Source organism: Borostomias antarcticus (assembly GCF_949987555.1).
Source record: "Borostomias antarcticus genome assembly, chromosome: 21".
Classification (NCBI taxonomy): domain Eukaryota; kingdom Metazoa; phylum Chordata; class Actinopteri; order Stomiiformes; family Stomiidae; genus Borostomias; species Borostomias antarcticus.
In genome coordinates, this window is record NC_140254.1 from 7,120,967 (window position 1) to 7,138,849 (window position 17,883).

At 46.0% G+C, this 17,883-nt stretch overlaps 3 protein-coding genes across 3 annotated transcripts; 2 read left to right on the forward strand and 1 right to left on the reverse strand.

Moving 5' to 3' along the window:
• Positions 1-759: 759 nt before the first annotated feature.
• On the forward strand, positions 760-4,311 carry irx4b (iroquois homeobox 4b; the record flags this gene model as incomplete). Its single annotated transcript, XM_084455583.1, has 6 exons — positions 760-804; positions 943-1,185; positions 1,778-1,890; positions 2,094-2,250; positions 3,377-3,545; positions 3,683-4,311. The coding sequence occupies 6 exons, from the start codon at positions 760-762 to the stop codon at positions 4,309-4,311; spliced, it is 1,356 nt and encodes a 451-aa protein (XP_084311709.1).
• Positions 4,312-12,246: 7,935 nt separating this feature from the next.
• On the reverse strand, positions 12,247-13,876 carry ndufs6 (NADH:ubiquinone oxidoreductase subunit S6). The gene is made up of 4 exons (XM_084455088.1): positions 13,728-13,876; positions 13,480-13,533; positions 12,573-12,695; positions 12,247-12,385 (listed from the first exon to the last, which is right to left on the reverse strand). The coding sequence occupies exons 1-4, from the start codon at positions 13,869-13,871 to the stop codon at positions 12,317-12,319; spliced, it is 390 nt and encodes a 129-aa protein (XP_084311214.1). The 5' UTR covers positions 13,872-13,876; the 3' UTR covers positions 12,247-12,316.
• Positions 13,877-14,207: 331 nt separating this feature from the next.
• mrpl36 (mitochondrial ribosomal protein L36) lies at positions 14,208-15,134 on the forward strand (the record flags this gene model as incomplete). Its single annotated transcript, XM_084455636.1, has 2 exons — positions 14,208-14,305; positions 14,746-15,134. The coding sequence occupies exon 2, from the start codon at positions 14,763-14,765 to the stop codon at positions 15,132-15,134; it is 372 nt and encodes a 123-aa protein (XP_084311762.1). The 5' UTR covers positions 14,208-14,305; positions 14,746-14,762.
• Between the last annotated feature and the right edge of the window lie 2,749 nt (positions 15,135-17,883).

The following is a 17,883-nucleotide window of genomic DNA, read 5'->3' on the forward strand; positions in this document are numbered from 1 at the left end:
GAAAGTGTTTCCTGCGGCAAGTGTGTGTGTGTGTGTGTGTGTGTGTGTGTGCGTGTGTGTGTGTGTGTGTGTGTGTGTTTGAAGGTTGGAATCGAACACATCCTCATTACATTTACTGAGACCCCGGGGCTGTGCGTGTGCGTGCGCTCAGCTGGAACCGGCACATGGGATATAGCGGGCGGGGAAAACGCTTAGTAAATTAAGCACAATATGGGAAGTGGGGTTCCTGGGCTCAATACGAGCTCGCCACTTTAAAGAGAGGACCCGCAGGCTACATACCATACCAGAGTCCACGTGACGTCAAAGAGAGCAGCGCGTAAAAAACCAAAGAGCGCATTTAGGAGTTGCGCGGCGCGCGGTGCGGATCACATCACTCTGGCCAGGGACTGTCAACGATGCGCCTGCAACAACAGACTGCACCCTAACAAGTCCCATTTACCTCTCAACCCTTAATCTCAAGATCTGAGAAGACAATAACAAAATGACCTTAACCTTGGATAACTAACTCAGAAAAAAGACAACCCGGAACCAGCTTATTATTTACAAACTCAAGCCTGGCCACTGGCACCTTGCCTGGTGCGGGTTCACCCACACACGCTTGGCAGACATTTCCTTTTTATGAATATTGAGGATCTATCAACTCCCCAAGTAAACGTCAAAGTTGTCTCGGGACAGCGTCAAGCGGAAACCTCGCCTGGCCGCGCGGATGTCTGTCGGAGTGGAATGCGCGCGGTCGAACCTTTGATGTCAGCTTCAGCCATGGCTTACCCGCAGCTCGGATACCCCTACGCGCCGACACACCAGGTAGGCTAAAGTCATCCGTCTCATTCAGGTAATATTGGATTGTATTCATTATTTACTTTGGAAACAAAAGTTTCTTGATTTGAACAGTATTGAAGCTAACGCGTTAATCTGATGAGTCCCCCCCTGTTTTTCCGCTAGTTCTTGATGTCCCCGAGTTCTCTGGCCAGCTGTCTTGAGCCCGGTGGAAGGTCTCTCGTGGACACCCTGTCGCCTCCCGCTCACGCGGCCCTCAGCTGTCCGGTGTTCGAGAGCAGAGTCCTGGGATCCCCGGGACACGAGCTGACTCCCGCCGCCGGGATCGGCGTCTACAGCGGCGCCTACGCGAAGAGCCAGGGGTATTACAGCACCTGCGTCAGCGACGCCACGGCGCTCTATTCCAGGGTTGGTTGCTAAATAAGTTTTGAGTTGCATTAGCCTATTTTTTAGAGTATTTGAGGTACAAGTTACACTTTGAGAGAAAACATATTGATAGGCTTTTAATAGCAGCCTACATATAAACATAAATAAAATAAAATAAAAAGATTTAGGAAGAACAAAGTCAATTAGCCAATGTGGTACAAATTATGCAGGAGTTAATGCATGAAAAAATTTATGAAATGTTTACTTAAATAATCCAGGATTTATTTATCCATGTTCTCTTGACTCAATAACAACTTCATCATCACTGTGTAATGTAACCTATAGCTGGTGAATGAGAACAAGTATGGACTGGTCCAGAACAAGTATGGACCAGTCCAGTGTGGACCAGTCCATTGTATGCACACTGGACTGGTCCATACTTGTTCTGGACCAGTCCATACTTGTTCTGGACCTGTCCATACTTGTTCTAGACTGGTCCATACTTGTTCTAGACTGGTCTATACTTGTTCTAGACTGGTCTATACTTGTTCTCATTCACCAGCTGTAGGTCATGTTTGTAACACGTGATGCTGGAACGGTCTGGAATGACTGATCGTCTCATGTCATGTTGCAGGGAACCCTGGACTCCAAAGACAGCTCTGCGTCTGCACACGTGGGGGCCTCTCAGAGTCCTGCATACTACCCATACGATTACGCGTTTGGGCAGTACCCATACGACAGATATGGGTGGGTCCTGACACTGTTACCTAATTCTCTGTTTTATGTTTGCCTCACAATATCCAAGCGTTCTCTGCCATATCAAACATGTGTCTCTCCAGTAGTGCCACAATACAACTAACTGAGAATCTATTTTTATGCGTCACATTTACACACGCATGCATTTCCTTCCTGAATGCGTGGTTGTTATCGACGCTGCGGCGATATGACAGGTATGCAAGCGCGGACGGGGCGTCACGTCGTAAGAACGCCACCCGGGAGACCACCAGCACGCTGAAGGCCTGGCTGCAGGAGCACCAGAAGAACCCGTATCCCACCAAGGGGGAGAAGATCATGCTGGCCATCATCACCAAGATGACCCTCACACAGGTGGGCTATGTGTTTGTTCTGGGCTCTGGGCTATATTAGGGATGCACGATGTATCGGCAATCATATCAGTATCGGCCGATGTGAGTCATTTTTTAATATATCGCGGTCCGATGTGCAAAACAGAGCCGATGTGAACAGCCGATAATTATTTCTGTCTAGCTGCTGTTGTTTGTTGTTTTTGAGAGGAAACAATGTGGTAAATTTATGATTTATCGGCTTAACCAAATGTTTTGGAAATAGAGACAGTGTTTCAATGTGTTTTTCGGTACGTATAACACTTGATTATCATAGAAACTTGTTTTTATACAGAACATAAATATCCGTTATTGGCCATAACAGCAATGTTAAAGGACCATACCAGTCTAAATATGATTTGATCTCCTTAAACTAGTCACCCAACGTATATCACATTACCATCAGTTTTCCAAAGCAAAGCTCACGTTAAAAGACATTTGCATTTTCGCATTTTACTTAATTTCAAAAGTTGAACATGATGGCTTTAAAACATATTTTTAAATTGTTCCCTCGTTGCGCTGACAAACTCGCCCCAGTTAGTTTCAAATAATTTTCAGTAGTTTTATTTGATATTATTTTCATTTGAATCCGTTGAACTCCTGAGGTATATTCTCTAATCCACCCTACGCTAGATTCTCTACCCAGCATTCCTAGCAACGGCTACCATGTAAACAGGAAGAAGACAGAACGTTGGCATAGGTGTAAAGAGGGTTAAAACAAAAATAATAACTACAGAAAATTATTTGAAATTAACCGGGGCGAGTTTGTCAGCGCAACGAGGGAACAATCAAAAAATATGTGTTGAAGCCATCACATTCAACTTTTGAAATGTAAGTAAAACATGCAATGCAAATATCTTTTAACGTGAGCTTTACTTCGGAAAATGGATTGTGGTAATGTGATATTGGTTGAGTGACTAGTTTTAGGAGACAAATCATATTTAGACCGGTATGGTCCTTTAATATCTGTTATCAGTAACGGTCAAAATGTTCATATCGGTGCATCCCTAGTCTATACGCCTTCGTTCACACGAAGGGGCGACCTGTCCAGACGCCGTTCCCGACCACCATTCCTCCCTCCCTCCCCTCACTCCGCCCCTCCGTTCGCTCAGGTGTCCACCTGGTTCGCCAACGCGCGCAGGAGGCTGAAGAAGGAGAACAAGGTCACCTGGTCCCCGCGAGCCAATAAGAGCTCTGACGAGAGAGGCTGCGACGACGACAGCGACGGAGGAGAGCAGTCTCCGGAGGATCAGCCAATCAAAAGTGAGAGAGACCTTGCTGGTGAGTATAGGCCAAACCGCATGTAAGGGGCTAATGACAGCGATGCAGATTTACAATACAAACGAAGCGAAGAGTGCTTTCTTTCTGTTATAAAATGCGACATACTGTTAGACCAGCGTGTTTTCTTTGTCGAGCAGATACAGTCCGCTGCTCGGACCTGCAGCAGAGCGATCTGGAGGACTTCGACCTGCTCGAATCAGATGGTTCCGACTGCGAACCCAAACAACACTTTCACGCGGGCGGCACCACGACGCGCTCGACGGCAGACCGCCCGCCGGACCCCTCCTCCCACGCGCCCCTCAGTCTCGTCGTGTACGGGCACCCGGCGGACGCCCTGCGGGGAGACGGAGAGCGCTCGTCTGCAAACTTTCCCAAACCGGCGCCGGCCGAGCTGGATCCCCGAGGCGCTGCGGACGGCAAGCCAAAGATCTGGTCCATCGCACAAACGGCCGTCTCCATGAACCCCGCCGTCCAGCCCGAGTATCCGCCCTGCATGCTGTCGTCTGCCGAGGTCTCCTACCCGGGTTACACGGTCAACATGGGGCTGACCGCAGCGGCGGAGAGACAGCAGGACTCCGCGGTGGAGACGCTCAGGGAGTGGGTGGACGGGGTCTTCCACAACCCCCCGCTGTTCCAGCAGCAGCGGCCTGGGAGCCAGACACCGTCCAGGCCGACGGCCATGTGGAAAGGGTTAAGTGGGGCCGCAGCGGTGGAAACTCTCGGACGTTCCTTTGAACACGTATCCTCCTCTTTGCAGCAGGCGTAGACTTTGATATGTCGACCCCCCCCCACCCCCCCCAACACCACTGTCTTTCGAATAATCCTTTAAAGTGTTCACCTATTGCATAACGCTGGATTGACCAGCCAGAACACTAGAACCGCCCTGCGCTTTTGTTGTCGTGACTTTAGGCGGTAGAGCACAAAATATCACCTCTATGTGTATGATTACACTTTTGGTATTGTATAATCTAACACACACTGCATCTCTGGGGAGTTGACCTTTCACCCCCTGCGGAGATGACCCCAACTGTTACCACAATAAACCCGCGGTCTCGCCTACGTTCTCACAGATATCTGATGTGGGATAAAAACAAATAACGTTGTACACATTCACTGTATTCTAGCACCCAAGTCCAGTTGCCGTTGTTAAGTTACAGAAATAAAGGGTTTTTATATTGCAGGTGGACATTTTCTCTGATTGCTACCTACCTACCTACCTACCTACCTACCTACCTACCTACCTACCTACCTACCTACCTACCTATCTACCTACCTACCTACCTACCTACCTACCTAAATACCTACCTACCTACCTACCTACCTATCTACCTACCTACCTACCTACCTACCTGCCTACATTCTTACCTACCTGCCTACCTACCTACCTACCTACCTACCTAACTACCTACCTACCTACCCTCCTACCAACCTATCTACCTACCTACCTGTCTGCCCATCTGTCTGCCTACCTCTAAATCTATCTATCTATCTATCTATCTATCTATCTATCTATCTATCTATCTATCTATCTATCTATCTATCTATCTATCTTTCCGTTCACTGTCCATGGTACTGAAATAGGCCTAAATTCAGCAGTTGAGTGCTGTCGTGCTTCGCCAAGATTATGTATGCACCCTCAGTGTGTGTGTGTGTGAGAGAGAGAGAGAGAGAGAGAGAGAGAGAGAGAGAGAGAGAGGAATGTGTGAGAGAGAGAAAGGGAGAGGGAGAGGAATGTGAGAGAGAGAGAGAGAGAGAGAGAGAGAGAGAGAGAGAGAGAGAGAGAGAGAGAGAGAGAGAGAGAGAGAGAGAGAGGACAAGGAAGTAGCGGTTGGAGGGAGAGTAAGGAGGAGTGAACCGGCTGTTATTCAGCCGTGACTAATTCAAACACACAGAGGACAGGACGGTAGGCCTACTGCTAAATTGTTAAATCGATGCCATTTCCACCAAGGGCTCAGATATAGCTGCAATCTGCGATGCGTCCGTTTTCATTAGGCGGCGTTTGACTGTATCAACCTAGGACCGAGGGAGCAAATTCACTGCGCTAAAGGCGGCTCATAGAATATACCTCTCAAGATCCATTAGCAGAAGAGGAGAACATCACCGGATATATCTCCTATCTTTATTTCTAGTGCTTATCGGCTCACTGTTGGAGCTCTATGGCATGCAACAACCAAGAGGCTGAGCGTTTCCCAAGAATGATTCCTACTCCCTTCTCTGATTCATCTTAATTATAATCCAAGTTTATTTCATCCATGCACTTTCCGTATTTCCAGTCTTATTTCTCTGATTCAAATCATCGATGATTTTATTTTAGAATTAGCCTATAGTCTGGGTTTTCGCCCAAAACGTAAAACGAGTAGGCCACGCGACAGGAGTGTGTGGATAGGTCTTCCTTCCTCTCTCATCTTCCTCCTCTGCTTTCGATTTCGGAAAGATGATAAAGTATTTATTAGAACAGAGGAGAGATCTACCGGGGCTTTGTATGGAATTAACCATTTCAGACTAAATAATTCAGAACAAATTCAACCGAGAATTCCATTCTTTTTCTGCTTCATAAATAACTTAGATTTAAGGTGATAAATAATGACATCTGACTCAGTGACTCTTTCTGTAAAGTTTACTTTCTTCTACAGAGTGGAGACAGACCACCGCCTTAAAGGAACAGGTCTGCCGAATAATTTCCTAAAATAATTATAATTTGATATACTTACCTTATGCGAAGATCGTTGTCGTCAATGTGTTACAGTGTTAGCTGTAGTAAAGTCTAAGAACAAAAAAAAAGAAAAACGCTTCTATACTTTTATCCCGCGTGGCATGCGAGGTGGAGAAAGATAAGAGTTAGATAGCCTATGTTCCAAAAGGGCTTGACCGAGATAAGACTACCTGTTCTCACCCGTGGCTGTGTGGGACTTGTCTGGGTCAGGAGGAGAGCTCATGATGGATGCAGGGACAACTCAGGCTGCTGACCTGCAGTGGCCAGGCCTGCTCCTACTCTTAGCTCCTACTATCAGGGACATACAAGTAACTGAAGATTCAAGCCCTGAATTTGGACAGTTAATTATTGTCCTCTGACCATCTCCTTCTCCCCCAGCCTTCTATCACCCATCAGGACCGCCCCCCACCCCCCTTTCACCTCCTCTCCCCCACACCTCCTCTCTCACCTCAGTCTAGACGCTCCCTCAGACCCCTGCTGCTCCCTGGGCCATGTGATGTCAATGAGCACAGCGTGTTATTCGACAGGGCGGGAAAATGACACGCCGTTTGTCTCGCCCTACTGAGTAAGACACCTCCGAGTGTGTGTGTGTGTGTATGTGTGGGTGTGTGTATGTGTGTGTGTGATGTGAGAAAACACAACAAGGTAATGCTGTAGACAGGAATTCAGTACTGTAGCTGACAAGCGCCCAGGGCATTTCAGCGTGTAGACCTTAGTTATGAATGAATGTTGCTGAATGATGATCTGGTCCGATCCTCAAAACACTTTTTAATTAAAATCACAGTGTTTTATTTTGCTTATCTAAGACCAGTGTCTATTGTAATACCTTTAAGGTTACTGGTCAAAGTAATTGAGGGTAGCAGGAGGTTTTCGCTGGCATGTCTGGAAAGGAACTATTGACAACTCCTACTCTCACCCTGTCTGCACCTCTGGTCTAACACCTACCCACTCAACAGTCTCTCTCTCTCACTCTCTCTCTCTCTCACACACACACCACCACCACGACACTGCAGGGTCTCTGGTGCCCTGTCACACACACTTATAGATTTTAGGGGGCTATCAAAGTGCCGAGTGCAAACCCTCTCCCTGAAACCCTGTCACCCGTCAGAGAGGAGGTGTCTACCTCCGCCACCAGCTGTCTGAGCCACTAGAACGAGAACATGTCATTATTTCCATGGTAAAGGTCAGCTCTGTAACCTGCGTCTTAGGGGGGTAGAGCAGAGTCACCTCCAGACACTGATTAAAGGTTGCCCCTAATAATATGGGTTGAGACTGGAGGAGACTAGACCGATCCTAGATCTGCCTCACAGGAAGTTCAGATAATTGGCCAACGGGACAGAGCTGGGCAAGTGCTTAGTGAGCTTGGAACAGAATTATGACAGAGCTATGACAGAACTCAGAGAGGGAGTCTTCTAATGGGCCAATTAAACACAAGGGGTTCTGTTTTGCATTGAGGGAGAACAGACTGCATTGGCGAGTGTGTGTGTGTGTGTTGAAGTGGGTCCACATAAAATGAAATGTGACATTTATGCTTATTATCTACTGTGTTGAAGAAGAGAGAATAGTGTCCTCTGTGCTCTAATACGGCTCACCTTTGCTTTCTGGGTTTGCTTGAAAAACACTATGCCCAAAATGATTAATATTTTCAGCGTAATCTGTGTGCTATGGGGATCCTGGCTTCCCACCACAGGCTCTAAATATAGTAAGATGATATGCACATTGGACGTGATGCTGTTTGACTAGTCAGATGATCTTGATCGTCATCTAAAATTACCCAAAGAAGGACAGAGCATTTTAGAGGGATTCATTATTGAACGCGGCCGTTTTTATTCAGCACAAGTCATATGCTTGGTTTCATCCGAAGATTTTTTTTGCCTTTGAGCATCGCCTAAAACCTGCCAACCATCCCTCAACCCCCCACCCCCGCCAAACCACCTACCCACACAGACTACCTATCAACTCTGACACTGACTGCACAGCTACTCCTCCCTCTCCCCATCACCCAAACGGGGCTGACTATGGATGAGCTTAAACACAGCATCACCCCCCCCCCCGACTCTCCCTTCAGACCCCCCCCAGAGCCACCAGGCCCAATTACAGCAGCCTGGCCGCTCTTCCTCAACCTGAGCTCTATCGTGTGGAAAACACACTTTCACCGGCTGCTCCACCGGGGACGGCGCCGGCTAGCGCTGTCTGTAGCCTATGCCGAGCACGAGCCAATTTAGCATGCAGGGGTCTGTGGAGAGTAGTCCCTGATGAAATATATATATATGATCTTCTTCAAACATGTATTGTTCCGCACTGCTGTTCCTTGTGTGGCTGAATCCCTCCCGATTCCTTCCAGAGTTCGGCGGAGCGAGACAAGACACGGACTCTGCTCAGCTGTGGAGGCAGGAGGAATCATAAGGAACTGTTTTTTTTTTTTTTTTTTTTACTGTGTGGGTTACCTTACCAATATGGTAAAAAAAAGAAAAAGAAAAAAAAAGAAGTATTTTTAATTGTGAGATGACTGACACAGCGCACTGTGCTAAGGGTTAAAACACGCTGAATTTATATCATGTTTCCACTGAGCAATTATTATCATTCTAACCCCACCGTAATAAATAAATAAATATTTCATTTAATTACATACAAATAGGCCTAGGACTACTAATTCTACGTCGGAGAGTTTGGATACTTGATTCTGATTGGCTAGCAGCTGTTGTGAACTACTCTGTAACCACGGCTGCGACCACATAGCAATTAGTATTAATGCGCCGTCAATCTCAAGATCAAGCGGTACTATGCGTTGCGTAGCAACCCCTCGCAGCAACCTCGCCTTTTTTTTTTTTTTATTATTATTAATTACGTCTGTTTACCTACTGTAGGTATCCTATTACACAAATCTGGACAGCCTTATTTCAACAAGAAAAGATGAGAGATTTTGTTGTTAACTTTGACTTGCCGCGTGGGTTTAGTAGCCTATTGATGAGTGGCTGGAAGAGGTGGACAAAGAGAATGAAAGAAAAACCAGGCCATGTCAAGCCTGGCTTATGTGTGTTGGCTGGCTTGTTTCTGTGCGGGACTGGTAGGATGGTAATGTCTGATAAATAAAGATGGGTCTTGTCACCTGGACACATCAGTTCCAATGCTTCCAATGCTAATCCAGCACAATGAGAGCGGGATAGCCAGTAAGCTCATGGGCTCACAACAACTAGCAGCAGCTTCCATAACATTAATGTCTTAAGCATTTAGCAGTTACACTGATGATTCCTGTAATGTTAGCTATTTTGCTGCAATGGGTTTAACTTTTGTTTCTGGATAAAGGTCATGACTTGCTGTTTTGCACTTCCCTTTAGGTGGTGAATAAGTAGACCCAGGACACAGTGGGTTATTTGGACATCTACTAGGATCTTGATATTATATTGCTATGAAGATATGAAAGTAAAGTATTTGCCCTTAGAAGTAAATTGTAATTCAAATGGTTCTTAGCAAAGTAACCTAAGTGTAGGCAGACTTGAAATTCAATTGTAATAATATCATGAATGAACAATTGTAAACATAGTACTACTGTACAGTATACTTGACATGTTATGTAATTGCACTGCCTGTATCATGAACACAGTCACAGCCATCCATGATCAGATACTGCTGTCTGGCCATGTCCTGTCCGGGTGGGGCTTGCACCTGAAGACCATCTTTGGGGGGGCTGGACATCAGCGTTGCACAGCAGCCGACACCTGACTGGTGTTGCATCACGGTGTTCTCTGGCCTCAACCGCACCAGGCATCCCAGCATCAAAGCTGCAACAGAACAGAAGGGAGATAGTGCATTAAAATATTGGCCAAAAATAACATTTTTATAAAGCCTTTTTTGTGTTGCATAGACATACAGTACATTTAATCTGCATAATAACATGATATGGTGGTGAATAAAAACAGTGGTCAGAGCAGATTCCTGGTGCCACAGCACAGGTGGTGTTGTAGTCCTATCCCCAACTGAAAATATTGATCTAGTCAACCCATTGCTAAATCACAAACTACTAAGCTATCCCATAGGAATGAGCCTATAACCATACCAGCTGGGCAAGCTGACTTTGCTAGCTACCTAACCTAGCCCTAATGATATTGTCCTGCTCGATTGCTGTGCAACATATCAACTGACCAGTTGTTAAATGTATTTCACTGGTTATTCTACTCACGAGACAGTCCCAGTCAGCTGACGTTGCTTGCTGTGTGAATAGTTTAGCTACGTACGTTGTGAGGCAAGTGTTGGTGACAAGGACTAGCTAGCTTGTAGTAGCTAACCTTAGCTAAAGCACTTTCAGAGAACGTGCACAGAAAACCAACTCCACCTCCTCGGGCCTTGAGTTAGGTAGCTAACACTAGCTAGCATGTTAGCTAGCACTAGCTAACGTTAGCTAGCTATCATTGGGCTTGATTTCCTGAACTTAGCTTTAGCTTAGCGTGCAGCCAGGTTATGGGTTACTGTTTACTTCAGATATTACTCTACATTTCAACTAGCCCTTCTTAGTCCCTCATTCCGTTCGCTCATGCCAGACAACAGTCCTTTGCCGGTCCATTCACTTTGCGTCCATTCACATCAAAATAAATCGTTGTCGGCCTAGTTAGAAGCGCTCATATTTAGGTAAGTGAAGTTTCATGTTTATCCGACACTTGTATATGAGCGCCTCTCCTAACTAGGCCGACACCGATTTATTTTGACGGCAAAGTGAATGGACCAGCAAAGGACTGTTGTCTGGCATGAGCGAGCGGAATGCGACAACAGGACTGAGAAGGGCTACGTTTCAACCAGACATTCCAGTGAAACCAGGTAGTCAAAATAACTTACCTGATATAAAATGGGCACCGCAAACACTACTGTTTCAAGAATGCGCGCGCATACTTGTGCTGACTAGGCTGTAAAATGGTCTATAATTAACAAATATGACCCACGCTCGTTACATAACTTCTATAACATCCAGTGACAAAATATATCATGGTACCTTGGTATGTCCACAACAAGGATTGAACTCACAACCTTTGCGGTGATAGGCAGCGCACATGGAGGTATAATATAAACAGCGCACTATCCACTTTTCCACCGCTGACCTGGGAAATCTGTGGACTCTTTTTGTTTTGATGTTCTGGGACCACTGCCTCTTGTGGTAGCAACAATAGAACTGCACGTCAACAACAAGAAAGAGGAAGGGAGCGACAAAAAGGATTCTCTCTTCTAGGTGTGTCGGCTTACAGCCAACACACAAAAAGAAAGAAGACATGATGAAATGAGGGAGGGAGAACTGGAAGATCTGGAGATGTCAAGAAATGAGCCCGGGACGGTCAAACAGACAAACTGGTCTTTGCGTTGTTTCCAGACCTGGTGTGCCGAAAAACATCTGGATATAGACTTTAATAACATCACAAAATCAGGCTTAACCTCGAGGCAGTGGGTTACACAGGATTTTACAACAGCTAGGCCCGACGCGATAGCGGTGTAACCTACTGCCTCTCGTGGTCAATTGCTTAATATATAGCCTAAATATCATATGGCGCTAAGAGTCAGTTTTGGTATTACACAGATATTGCTCATGCTGAATAGGCCATAGTGTCGATGAAGGTTAGGGTTGCTTCCTCATAACACCGGGTTTGACGTCAAAATCAACCATAGGCTACACCAGCTAATGACAACGAGCACAGCATCCTCTCTACCACTGTATTTCTCACCCGAAACATATATCCTTTATTCAATGATCAGATAAGCAACTGCTGCCCTCTGCCTGTCAGAAGAGGAATTACAAACTCAAGATATGTTTTATAATTTCAAGATATTCATGGCTGCATTACTACGCTTTCAAATTGGAAACTACACACCTTAATTGATATCTTAAGACATTTAATTTGATTCACCAACCTACCTTAAATGTGTTTTACATGTGATAAATACCGGTATGCCTCACCCTCACCATCACCACAGAAACTCATACAGAGACTGGTTGAAGAGAAGATATATAATTTATTAACTACAAAGACAAAGGTACACAGAAAGAGAGAGTGAGTGGGGAAGACTAAGGAACCTCTCAATGATGATGTGTCTGCTTGAACTGAAGTCCACAGTACCCACACGTGCCAACTTTAGTCTCTTTGTCCTGAAAAGACACACACACAATAGAAAGCACAGACACACAGCTCAACAGATATGCATACTTATGTATACTTGCTAATAATAACAAGTCAATTCTGCTGATAAAAGGCCAGTTTGTCATCCAAAGAATTTGTCATTTGAGTGAACTATCCCTCTAGCTATGGTGTAGCTGTCCATAAGAGGTCCGTTACCAGGTTGATGTAGACTTTGGGGTGCCCCAGGGCCCCTCCACCCCCATCGCAGGACACCACCCTGGCCCCGATGTCAGTGACCGGTTCCTCTGCCACCAGGTTGATCGCAAAGTTCTTGTTCACCTGCACCACAGACAGTCAAGGACAGAAATGAAGAACAGGTAACTCGGGGAAAAAATGTGTTTAGAAGAAACACAGACTTGCACAGAGGCTGGATTTCAAACTCCAAACTGCAAACTCAAGGACCCTGAAGTGGGCCAGGAAGATTGCAACCGACGCCTCCCACCGCGGCCATAATCTCTTCGTGCCACTCCCCTCAGGCAGGAGGCTGCGGTCCAACAGGACCATGTCTGCACACCACAGAGACAGCTTCTTCCCCACGGCCATCAGCCCCATTAGCAAGGCTTGTGTCCCTCTCTGACCCCCCCCCCCCCCCCCCTGGCCTCACCACGGACTGAGGACCCCACCACTGTTGAGAGACACTGTCTATAGACACTCGCACATGACCTGAATGTATGTATAGTACACACTGCACTCACACATCACACCGCACACATACACTCACTCACATATTACACTCTGCATACTCACTGAATATACACTGACCATACTACTTTTTGTCAATTGTTCTTAGCTTATCCTTTTTTGCACTAGCATTTTGTACTCGCCCTTGGCACTGTCTCGTGCCTGCACCCTGTCCAATGTTGTCTCAATGTTATTCACCACAACCGAAAACAATTCCTAAAATGTTGAAAAACTGTATGGCAATATACAGATTCTGATTCAGAAAAATAAACTGACTCCAAAGGCCGTGTCATAGTCCAACATAAGTCCAACGTCAACCGTCCAACTTGATGAGTATTGCATGATGAACAAACCTGGCAACCAACCACCGAGCGCATCTTACCTCTTTCTGTCTGCTAATGAACCTGGCCCTCCTGGGATCATGCTCGTCGAACACCTGGATAGAAAACACACGTTGAAGGGTATTAACAAGTCAGGGGAGATCTGCTGGTTGACAACATAAGCAGCCAAAAGAGTCGCCCAACTACGCAGAACTTGGCCAACGTTAATGCTAACTAGCACTAGCTAATGCTAACGGTCCTAGTCCAGATGAGGAAGATGACATCAAGTGAGCAAGCCTCTCAGCCTCACCTGACCAGTGTGGGTGATCTTCTCGCCGGTGCTTGCCACGGGCACGCTGTACGGCCGTGCAGACACAGCTGAGGGCTTCAGGGGCGATACGAGCACCTTAGCGTTCTTAGTGAAGGACAGAATCCTGCCCGCTGCGGCCGCCATGTTTACAACTGACCTGCCGCTGTTACCCACACTGCTTTGCGAAGAGGCGAATCACAACACAGACCTCCTCCGGGTTCATGTGGGGAGTAAAAGTGCTTAAACATCTTTGACGAATAAACGGTGACAAGATAACGTATTCTTAGTGAGCATACTTTACTTAATTTTAATGTCTTGTGAGTTACGATAAGAACGTGTTATATATATATATATATATATGAGGATTTTACAGAAAAAAAAAGTGAAACGTATGCAGTCACGCACAAGGACCCAGCGGTTCACACAGTGCACGCGTTCTTCCTGCGTGACGTCACAGGAAGACGGTAGTCCACTGCTCATCACGAGAGAGGGGACTTCACGGTCGCGTTGTTTTTATTAAAATAAACATTTGATTGCCTCTGCTGCCCAGAGCTGAACGTTGTCGATAGAGCAGAAAGGTTAGTTGACTTTACTTTCAATTATAATCTTAATTTGATAACGAATGGCGCTGTAACTTGCAGAGAGGCACCCGTTTTTGGCGAAGGCACAGATAGTTGTCTGTCTGGGCTTGAAAACAAGCGTGGTGCGTTTTAGCGTTGCATATTTAGATTATGCATGGGGTCATTTGTAAAAGAAATGGCTTGGATAGACAATCTTAATTGGAGCATGTTTCAAAAATCATGTTACCTTCTCACAGTCGCTGGCGTTGTGTTGTTTTGGGTTAACAATTCCAAAACCCATTGTCCATGGCATGAATCATAGTTCCATTAATATTAACATGATGCCTGCATATATAGATCATGTTTATAATGTTAACATAAGGCGTGTGTTGCTGCCAACAACCAATTCATTCGAGTAGAACAACTGAGAGCACAATTTGCTCTCTTCTGTTATGCAGGTGGAAGTTACTCCATCATGGGCCCCATCTTGCTGACCCACCTGGTCAGCGCCCTGGCCCGCCAGCTGACCCACCTGAGCCAACACTCGTCCACCGCCGGCCGCGTCCACAGATGCCTTTCCGCCTTCACGTCTGCCCCCAGCAGGGGCCTCCTGGTGCCGTCCAGAGCCACATCCCTCCAGGCCCCCTCCCCCGGCGCCCCGACCCAGGGTAGGAGCTCCCTCCTGGGACAGTGCCAGCACCTCGCCTGCCTCCAGCCCTCCTCCGCCGGGATGAAAACCAAGAGCGCGCTGAAACTGCGCTGTCAGGACTGCTTCTTTGTGCGTCGGAGGGGACGTCTGTTTGTGTTTTGTAAGACACACCCACGGCATAAGCAGAGGCAGGGTTGAGAGGAGAGAGAAATACTATGATTTAAGATGTCGTGTTGTGTCGTAATAAAGTGTTCTGACTAAATGTTCTTATGTTTCTTAGCTCTTTTGCCCCTTACTCTAGTCAGGAGTCAAAAACATGGGCGTTGTGGCGGAGCTCATCACCAGATCCAGCTGCGTTTGAACAGCCAATCATGGAGGCCAATCAGGCCCACCCCTCCATCTGGCCCGGGACATGATGTCAGAAATATAATGTTATCCGGCCCGCAAAATAATTTCTTATACACGGTGCCGGCAGGCAGGCCTACAATGTGAAATTCAAGATGCTCAAACATGGGGTGAAATGCTGTTATTGTGCGCAGCGCGCGAGGCGAATGCTGCATACAGTCACAGTTAATAGTCGTGCGGATTGATTGCACCTATGAACAGAATGCAGCTAGCCACAGAGAGGCTGTTTTCATGGTTAACGTTAGGAACACAGACAGTTTCAAGAAAGATGGACACTGCAGTATATTTTGTGGAGTTCAATGGAAATGCTACCAGCCTGATATGCAAGAAAAAAGTTGCTGTTCTAAAGGAATATAATGTCAAGCGTTATTCATTACTAAACATGGAGAACAGTGTGAGTCATAGGGAGACAAGAGGAAAAGATGAGGCACACAGCTGAGAGGGCTAAAGCCTAATTTATACTTTGTGAGCGGTGAGCCACATTTTTGGCTCATTGACGGCATTTGGAATGTCTCGTACCACCTCAAATTTCTAGCAGCTCACATCGCGTCATTATATGTCGCACATATTTGATTGGTTGACTAGCCTGGAGAGACAAAGCGTTCTGTGTTGCTAGGAGATGAGAACCATTTTCTTGTTTGGTAACAACATAGCATCACATGGACACAGCAGGACACGGCTCATTGAGTATAAATGCACAGAGCTGTGAGCCATGAGCCAAAAAATGTGGTGCAGTTTTTCAAGATAAGTGTCTGGCAAGAAATAGATAGTAGCCTACAAATGTATTCCAAGTGTCTGGCAAGAAATGGAAACAAACTTGAACTTAAATAAATGCAAGTACAGGTCCAAGGCAGGCTTACAGTAGTGATGCATCTTGCAGCTAGAATAGAATAAAGTACAAATGAAGGCTATTCAAGATAAAATAAAAGTAAGGAAAATGGATTTGCACTAACTATTCACAACATCTGGTGTCCTTCTACCGCTGCACCATTGAGAGTGTCCTGACTTACGGGATCTGTGTGTGGTATGGGAGCTGCTCTGCGGCTGAGAAGAAGTCTCTACAGAGAGGCGTCAACTCAGCCCAGAAGATTACCAACACCCAGCTCCCTGCCATCGAGGACATCTACACCTCCCTCTGCCTACGGAAAGCCACCAACATCGTCAAGGACACTACCCACCCCGGCCATCACCTGTTTAACCTCCTGCCATCAGGCAGATGGTACAGAACTGCTAAAACACGCACCACTAGGCTGCTGAACAGTTTCTATCCCAGGGCCATCACCACACTGAACTCTGCACTGAAAAATCTGTCTTAATACACATGCTGCCACTACATACATTTGTGCAATATACTGTACACCCAGTGCAATATCCACTGTGGAACACGCAAGTGCAATAATTATCTACCTGTGCAATGTGCAATATGTAAATATTTAGCTATTTATACTGTATATATTATGTGCGTGTGTATATAATGGTGTGAGTGTGTATGTGTTAGTGTACTTTTACATATTTTTCTATTTTATTATTTATCTACTTTTCTATTTTATTATTGGAGCCCCGTTAGGTGTGAGTTTTAATTTCGTTGTACCAGCAATGTTACAATGACAAATCTGGAATCTTAAATCTCTTGAGTAGTCTCACAACATTTAGAGACTGACTTGTGAGTCTAGTTATGTTAAATGAAAAATTACATTTTCAGAAATATTGCACTTTCTTATAGTTAGTACTTGAAGTTGACATTGAAGTGGCCCTCCTATGAGTTGACCAGCAGTGGCCCCAAGCCAATTTGAGTTTGAGACCCCTGGTGTACACTGAAGTTTTGGGGATGAGCCACATGAGGGCGCCAACATCACACATACCAATTCGAGCCCCAATGACCAGCAAGACCAGTGTTTACATTATACCACTGTATGAAACAGGAAAACCTGCAGCAGGAAAATGTCAAACGCACCTTGCTGAGGTATTCTCCGCCTGAAATGACCCTGAGATCTGTGAAGGAGAAGGTTAACACACTGGAGTATTGACAGACTGGAACCTGCAAACAGCGCAGCCATGGAAACTGGAATGGCATGTCAAGGTGTTTTGTCAACAACATATAACCTCTCAATACCTACCCTGCTTGAATAAGTTGGTCTTGTTTGTAAGTTTGTAATTTGAATAAGTCAGTCTTCCAATGTAATCTACTGCCTGTGTGTGTGTGTGTGTGTGTGTTTCTAATTGATTCCTTGACCTGACATTCAGATGTATGGCTATTGATCTCATGGTTGGCTTCTTATGCTGGTATTTAAATCATGCTCATGATCACCCACCCTCCCATGTGGTGAACAACAGCTCCTTCAGGACCATCCCTTTGAACCACTCTGGCAGGAGGCTGCAGTCCATCAGTACCAAGACCTTACGCCACAAAAGCAGCTTCTTCCCCGCGGTCACCAACCTCGTCAATAAGGCCTGTGTCCCCTTCTGACCCCCCGCCGCCCCCCCCCTCTCTCTGGCTATGTTCCTTTGCACTACTGCACGACCTCTGGTTCTGCTGTACTTA